Genomic DNA, 8,672 nt, shown 5'->3' with positions numbered 1-8,672 from the left:
TATAAATTAAATAAAGTATGATTAAAAAAATTTAAATTACGTTGTTAAAATGTGTAATAAAAATACAAAATCAAGATAAAAATTTATAAAGTAGTTATTTATAAATAAATGTTATTAAATTTATTTAAAAATCAAGATATTTTATTTGAAAATATTATAGGTTATTCTATTGTGCTCATAATTGAAAATTTTTGTTGAAATAACTTCTCTGTATTCTGATTTTTTTTGAAAAATAAATTTAAATTGTATTGAATTAAATTTTAAATTAAGATAAATACTTTTTGATATTTTTACTTCATAAAAAATAAATAAGAGTGTAACCAGCACTGTTGTAAAAATCGAACCGGACCGACCGGTTTAACCGAAAACAGGTGAATCGAATTCTATACCGGTCCGATCTGATATTTAGACCGTGTAAGGAAGAGAACCGGTATGAACCGGTCAGACCTGTCATAAATCGGTCAAATTCGATTAAGACCGGTCTGATCGAACCGATTGAAAATACAAATTTGTTCAAAATGTAGGAGGGAGGGTTTGAACCATGACCTCAAAGAACTAAAACACTCTCACATCCGCTAGGCTATTACTTTCTTATGCATTCATACGCAAATTATAATATATATAAATATCTTTTATCAAATAATTTACTTTTATTTTATTTTTTTTATTTTAGTTATAAATTTGATCTTTTTAATTATATTTTTATTTAACAATAATTATAAACTCACTTATTCTTTCTTTTCATAATTATATAATATATATTAATATTATTTTTTTAATAAATACTTGTAATTTATAATAGTATAATAGATATAAACTAATTAATAAATTATTAAAATTTAAAAATAATAGTTATTTTAATACAAAAATAAAATAAAAATATTTATAATAGAATAAAAATAACAAAATACTTATTATTCCTGTTCCATATTATTTTAAAATAGTTTAATATTCTTAAATTGTTAGTAAAAATATGTATTTTAAATTTTTAGTTATTTTTTATTTATATAGGGCCAGGTTAAACGGTTCAACCAGTAACTCACCGGTTGAACCAATAACCCAGTGATCCAGTAACCTAACCGATTCGATCACCGGTTCGGTTCTGACAACTATGGTAACCAGCCATAGAAATGCAATGATAAAAATATACACTCTTATTTATTTTTTTTAATTTAAAATATCAAAAAGTATTTATCTCAATTTAAAATTTAATTCAATACAATTTAAATTTATTTTTCAAAAAAATCTGAATACAGAAAAGTTATTTCATTAAAAATTTTTAATTATGAGCACAATAGAATAACCCATAATATTTTTAAATAAAATAAGGGTTAATACATATTTTTTGTTCCATATATAAGGATGCGATCAAAATAACTTTCTAAAAAATATACTCAAATATGAGTTACTTAAGTCACATTTATTTTTTCACTTACAAAGATTACTTTATTTATTTAACAATCATGATTTTTTGTCCATCTTTTATTAACCAAGATTGACACACAAGTTTTATACAAAACTTGTCGGGAAAAATAATTATACATGTAACTTTACAAAATGAGCAATGCTAGGAACTAAAAGGGTATTAGCCAAAAATTAGTTAAAATATTTTTGGTGAATTCAAAATTTCTACGAATTAATATATATGGATGTTTCTAAGTATCAGAATGTTTCTTTTTCATACTAAATGGATGTTCTTTTATATATTTTTCGAATTTTTTTGTATTGCAAATGTGAATGCCTTTATTTTTTTAAAAATTTCATATTTTTTTAAATTTTATAGATATTTAATTATTTTTGCTAAAATATAATTGGATATTTCTTTTGTTAAGTATTAAGATGTTTTTTTTTCATATTAAATGAATATTTTTTTATATTTTTGTTTAAATGCTTGTAACATCCACGAGAAATTTTGTTTATAACCTAGTTGGTGACATTTAAGTCTAAGATTACAAAGGAAGAGAAGTTTGTTATTCCTAGCAAATCATCTACATAGGATGATGATGGTATTTATGTGGTAACAGAAATCAATTAGTCAGAAGGTGAATCTGGATTGAACTTGACAGATTCCCTCCATATGAGCTCCTTGACATCCTCTTCAGTGCATGTTGGATGCTCAAAGTCAAAACTAAATAGCCTCGGACAAACCGGCTCATCATTGATGGCCTCCGTCGCCTCCTTAGATAGCACAATCGGCCTCAGGCTTATGCCGGAGCTACTTGGTCTCGACGTGCCTGTTCCTGTCGCTCTTGACGCCGACTCCGAGGGGGAAGTCACGTGCGCTGACGCGCGGAAACTTTGAGACTCGAACCCGAGTCCGAACATAAGGTTCACAAGTTTCCGATATGGTAAAGACAGTTTCGACTAGAAGTGGAAGCGATCGGAGGAGTGGGTTGCGCTGGGGAGGCGGAGAGGACCTGACGGTGAGAGAGAGATCTGTGTGTGTGATTGTTAGAGATGGGTAGATTAATGTGAGAGAGAAAAGGAAAGTTTTTATAGGTTTTAATTAGGTTTAGTTAATCAATTTTTAATTTTTTAAATTTTAAATTTAAAAAATTTAAAATTAATTATTAATATAAATTAATATGGTTTTGTTTAGTTTTTGGCTGATAACCTTTTGGTTCTATATACTTTTCCTTACAAAATTAGATAAAATATGTATGCACGTATACAAAGAGTTTGATTCATATGAATACTAAGTAAGTGAAGTAGTTATATTCACATATTATTAATTAGAAAAAGTCCAGAGAATTAACTACAATTTAAATTAATTTAAGTTAATTTTTTGTATTTTTAATTTTAAAATTTAAAAAATTAAAATAGTTAAAAGTTATTTTATTTTTTATAATAAATTTTCTATTTTCCAACTAGTTGATTTTAGTTGGTTATCTTTTTAATTGATTTCTTAACGAAACCGAATTAATTAAAATCAAATATTTGAGCCAATTATTTATATCATAAGTGAAAAAGGTAATATAATAACCGCTTTTCAATTACGTTGTAAAATTAAATAAAAGTGTTGAAAAAAGATGTGAGAGAGTTGTGATAACGGCATACTAGGCTTAGGATTCGGTGGTCGCAGAACCTTTAGATCACTTAATGGTTCCATTAAAAAATATATTTTTAGAGTTTTTTTAATAACTGCTACATAGTCTTTTAACAAATTTTATTTACAAATTGACTCCATATATTTTATTTAATTATAGAAACTGTTTTTTATTTTATAAATTATTATTTTATCAATTGTATATTATATATATTAACAATCAAATACAAAAACAACAACCAATTATATCCTCCATTGATCCTAATAAAGCTTTTGGCCATTTCAATTTATTAAAATATTAAATTTGATCTCGTGAGGTTCGTCCATGGCTTCCAAATCGTGTTTCCTTGAAATTCAATCGATTGGTTTATCAAAACAATCGATTGAATGATAACTCAATCGATTGGATTACAGTGTATCACAAAACAATCGATTGAAAGTTGTAAGGTAGAATGGTTTTTGCTTAAACCAATCGATTGTTTATACTTTCCAATCGAATGAATGCCTTAAAACAATCGATTGTTTTTGTTACTCAATCGATTGAATTCACGAAACAACTTGGATTTGCCAAATACAATCGATTGGAAAGTGATGACATTGAAGTTTTAGCCAAATTCAATCGATTGGTAATGTAATCCAATCAATTGGAAGGTGATGAAGTTGAATTTTTTGCCAACTTCAATCGATTGGTAATGCTACCCAATCGATTGAAATGTGTCATGCGCCTATTACAATCTTGTTATCTTTTTAGAAATTCTTTTTTCATCTATCTTCTTTAAAATTCTATCTTCAATTTTTGTTTTTATTTTGATGTAGATAAACTAATCTTATCTTTTTCTTAATATTAACATTATAAATTGGTGAATAATCCAACACTAATTATTTAATCCCACCATTGAAATCGTGTATCATTTTTTTTATTATAAAAAATTTAATTATTCTTGGAACATCTACTCAATATCCAATTTTTTTAATTTTTATCCGTCTATTTAATATCCACATTTCTTCATCGTTAATCACCGTTGCAGCAATCAGCAAAGGTCCAATCAAGTTTTCATAGTGTTCAAAAAAAAACCATCGTTTGATTACAAATCGAGACCAGTGAATAGAATCTCTAATTTTGCAATTATTCGTTTCGATACTTTATTCGTGAAATTGATTGTGTAAGGAAAAAATATTATCTTTATCTTTTATTAATTCATAGAAACTGAGAAATACTAAAAAGTAAATAGATGTTATTATTTTTTATTATTAATTAATTAGCTAGCAATCAGGGACGGACCTAGAGGGGCGAGTAGTGGCCTGGACACCCAAATTTTTAAGAAACTATACTTATCTAAAATTTATATTAGGAATACAAAGGGTTTGGTGTCGATTTTTTTTTCCTATTTTATCCCTATGTTTATAATCTAAAACAACATACTCAATCACGTACTCACGTTCTGTAAATTTTGCATTAACCCATGACAGAATGATATAACTGCTCGTTAAGATATTCTTATTGGATCTAAATTATTGTTACAAATATTTTTATTAAGATATTTGAAGGAACAAAAGTAGAATAGTTCAATTAATTTTTAAAAAAAATAAATTTACACTAATAATTTTTCTCTTCAAATTATTAACGTACTTTTCTAATATACTCTAAGTACCTATACAGTATATAATATCAATTAGCCTTCAAATTTAAGTTCCAATATTGTTATTAACGAGAGAGGTTTATTAATTTTTAAAAACATTTACATACAATAAGTTTTGTATCAATATATCATGAATCATTTTAAAAATAATATTTATTCATCTAAGTTATAGAGTGTCTTGAAAAATCATATTTAAATAATTTTTTTATTTTTTAACTATTTTATATTTTTAGATTAAAAACTTTAATTTTTATTTATTCAAGCTTTATTTTTATATTTTATTTTAATTGTCTTATTCAAAACTATTAATATGAATTTTTATTTTGTAGGATAAATAAAAAGATGAGATTTTTTTAATAAATTAAATTATTGAAAAACTTACTTATTATAAAAGAAGTTAAGTATATTTCTTGATTATAAAAATACATATAATTCACTTTTGAATATAATCAAAATAAATATAAATTTATTCAATTTTTTTAAAATTTACATTAATTATTAAAATTATAACATAATGAATGTACTCCTATACAAATTTATTCTTATTTTTGTGCTTTATTTTAATTTTGTTAAACAAAAAGTTTAAATATTATTTACTTTTAATTTTTAACTTTTACCACAAATAAAAATATATGACTTTGTGTGTATTAAATAATTTTTTTCATTGGATATTTTTAAGATGTCAGGTATATTTACGGACACTGAGATGAATGAGCAATACCAGGAGGACGATAACTTTAACCAACAAGAAGAGCTAGTAAGTGACCAAGATATGATGGATGAACAGAATGAATTCGAACAAGATTTCAGAGATGAATTTACTGAGGGAGCGTTTTTTTCTGAATCTGATATGTCAGAAGATATCCTTGAAGCCGCTTATGTGGTTGACTCCGTGCAAGACATTACAACTTTGAAATTTAGTGAGAATATTGCGGAGGAAATTGGCAAATACCACTTTTCTACTTTGCAGCTTGCATTTGATTTTTATATGAAGTACTCAAAGTCGATGGGCTTTAGTGCAAGGAAGAGCAAGACCTTCAAGAATAGTACTGGCGAGATTTACAAAAAAAAGTTTGTATGTCATAGGCAAGGATTCAGGATGGAGAAATATTACACGATGAAAAAAAGGAAGAAGGAGCCTAGATTGGAAACAAGAACTGGATGTGAAGCCCGAATGGATGTTGAATTTGTACCAGAAAGTGGAAGGTGGCATATCTTTTATTTCTTTGACGAACACAACCATGATCTATTGGATACACAATTTAGTGCTATGTTGCCTGCCCATAGAAAAATGTCAGAGGCAGATATTATGTAAATGATGAACATGCTAGTCAGGGATTAGCACCTCACAGATATTTGGTCTTCTAGCTAGTCAAGCAGGCGGGTACGAATTTGTTGGCTATGGTCCCAGAGATATGTACAATGAGATTGCTCGGCAAAAGCGTCAAATTCCTGGTGATGCAGCACGAGTGTTGAAGAAGTTGGAGGATATGCGGTTGAAGGATCCACAATTATATTTCAAGGCATGTCACGATTCAAGAGGTTTGTTACGTAATTTGTTCTGGTCTGATGGGATTAGCCAACTAGACTATCGACTCTTCGGGGATGTTATTGCTTTTGATGCTACGTACAAGAAGAACAACTATAGTTGTCCATTAGTCATATTCAGCGGGGTTAACCACCACAACCAAACAATTATTTTTGCTGCTGCGTTAATTGCGGACGAAACTACTGATACATATATTTGGCTCCTGCGTCAGCTCATGTTTGCAATGAGGGGCAAGACCCCGACCTCAATCATAACTGATGGGGCCATGGCGATTAGGAATGCAGTGAGAGATGTATTTTCCGAAGTCAGACATAGATTATGCGCTTGGCACCTTATTCGAAATGCAACTAGCAATGTTGGAAATCCATCGTTTACATCTAAATTCAGAAAAATCATATTGGGAGACTACGAGATTCCCGTGTTTAAGCGTAAGTGGGTTCAGCTTATTGAAGAATTTGGCATTGAGGATAAGCTGTGGGTGATCAACATGTACGAAGAGAAGCATATGTGGGCTACTGCATATCTAAGAGGAAAATTCTTTGCTGGCTTTAGAACTACATCAAGATGTGAAGGTTTACACTCAGTTGTGGGAAGGTATGTGGGGTCGCGGTATGATTTGACAAGTTTTGTAGAGCATTTTCAAAGGTGTGTTGCACACATACGCTTTAAAGAATTTAATGCTGATTATGAATCTACACGTGGGGTGCCCGTCATGCAAACTTGTATAGAGCTGCTAGAGAGATATGCTGCTGAGTTATACACTCATGAGATATTTCTTTTCTTTCAGCCATTTCTCTCTAGAGCTGGATCAATGCGGGTGCTTAACATAGATAATACCGATGATTACATAAAGTACATTGTGTGTAAGCATGGGAGGCCCGATTTTATGTGGACCGTTGATTTTCGTCAAGAAGAAATGATCTTCATGTGTACTTGTTTAAGAATGGAGTCATTTGGAATTTCCTGCGAACATATTGTGAAAGTTCTGGTTGATAGAGACATCTGTGAGATTCCCCGGTCATTGGTATTGGATAGATGGACAAAAAAGGTTAAACCAGCACTCAATGATCCAAGTGGGTTCACCAGGGACGCTGTTGTTATTAGTCGTCAAAGTACCTTGGTGGAATTTTCTAAACAATTGGCTGTTGTTGCTGCTAAATTACCAGAGAGATATGAAGAGACACGTGACCTAATTATGGGATTGTACTCATCTTACAAGGCTCCAGATGAAGGCACTAATCAACCTCATTCAGGTGTAGCTAAAAGTAGCAATCCGTATATGCATCAAAGCGGAGTAGGCTCAGGACAACCATCTAGGAAGAAGCGGCAACGTTGTAGTGTTTGTCAAATGGAAGGACATAAGAAGACAACATGTCCCTGGCAAAAGGACATTGACAACAACGTTATTGAAGATGAAGCTAATGGTTCGGATGATGGCGACGTATATCCAGAACTGACGGCTGAGTTAGATAGTGATAATTAGCCACCTCCATATACTTAATATTTTTGCGGAATGAATCAGTTCCATATTTGTGTTTATTTATTTGTTTGCACTATATTAATGAAATTATATATATATTCTTCCAATAGTCTTGCGTATGCCTTTTAGATGAGATAATTGTCAACTGATTATCGGTTTGATGAAAAGGGTAAAAAAATCACTCAAACTAGCAATGTAAACGGTCTGGTCCAGTATTTAAAACCGTCAGATTGAAAACTGTTGAAAATTGTTGAACCGGTCAGTTTGATCGGACCGTGCTATCTGACAGGTTCAACAAAAAGACGCCGGTCTGATTAAAAACAACACCGAACGCATAACGCGTCAACCCCCCTTCCCCTAACTTCCTCCCCCTTCTTTTCTCATTCAGAATCGGATAAACCTGAACTATTTTTTTGCGGTTCGGTTTTGCCATTAGAAACCTGAACCGAACCGGTCAAATAGAAAACCCAAAAAAACTATTAGAAATCTTAGTCGGCAAACTGGACCGGACCGGGCGGGTGAACCGGTCTGACCGCAATCCGGAAGCTTAGGCAGTTCAATTTACTAGCAGAAACTGTTGTTCTAAAAACCAAACACAAACCGTTGAATCGGCCGAAACCGGCCGGTCAAACCGGATCGGAACCCGACGTGTTTACTAGAAACGACGTCGTATAGAAGTTGAAAGAAGAAAAAGGGATCGCACGCGTTTGGATCCCGTCTCCAACTCCTTCCTTACTCCTTAATCATCAGCAAAATGCACTAACCTCTACCAAAGAAATCAAACCCTAGCCTCCACACAACCCTAGCCTCTATCGCGCCGTCGTTGGTCGTACTGTCGCCGCCGGGTTCGTCGTGGTCGTTCTTCAACCCCACCGTCGTGCTCCTTGTCCCGCTTTGTGATTTGTCTTGAAGGATCTAGTTCGTTCCTTGCTTGATTGAGTAGGTAAGTACATTCAT

At 31.1% G+C, this 8,672-nt stretch overlaps 2 protein-coding genes across 2 annotated transcripts; both read left to right on the top strand.

Moving 5' to 3' along the window:
- Positions 1 to 5,365: 5,365 nt before the first annotated feature.
- Positions 5,366 to 6,001, top strand: LOC130979932 (putative protein FAR1-RELATED SEQUENCE 10). The gene has a single exon (XM_057903492.1). It carries the CDS (start codon positions 5,366 to 5,368, stop codon positions 5,999 to 6,001), a length of 636 nt encoding a protein of 211 aa, XP_057759475.1.
- Positions 6,002 to 6,101: 100 nt separating this feature from the next.
- LOC130979921 (protein FAR1-RELATED SEQUENCE 5-like) lies at positions 6,102 to 7,718 on the top strand. The gene has a single exon (XM_057903481.1). It carries the CDS (start codon positions 6,102 to 6,104, stop codon positions 7,716 to 7,718), a length of 1,617 nt encoding a protein of 538 aa, XP_057759464.1.
- The last annotated feature ends 954 nt before the right edge of the window (positions 7,719 to 8,672 follow it).

The sequence above is a fragment of the Arachis stenosperma genome, chromosome 1, assembly GCF_014773155.1.
Source record: "Arachis stenosperma cultivar V10309 chromosome 1, arast.V10309.gnm1.PFL2, whole genome shotgun sequence".
NCBI classification, from domain to species: Eukaryota; Viridiplantae; Streptophyta; class Magnoliopsida; order Fabales; family Fabaceae; genus Arachis; species Arachis stenosperma.
Note: the sequence above shows the minus strand (reverse complement) of the source record. Positions and strands in the feature narration are given on the sequence as shown.

Excerpts from the sequence above, each read along its gene's own strand:
- LOC130979921 (XM_057903481.1), top strand. The coding sequence starts at position 6,102 with ATGTACAATGAGATTGCTCGGCAAAAGCGTCAAATTCCTGGTGATGCA.
- LOC130979932 (XM_057903492.1), top strand. The coding sequence starts at position 5,366 with ATGTCAGGTATATTTACGGACACTGAGATGAATGAGCAATACCAGGAG.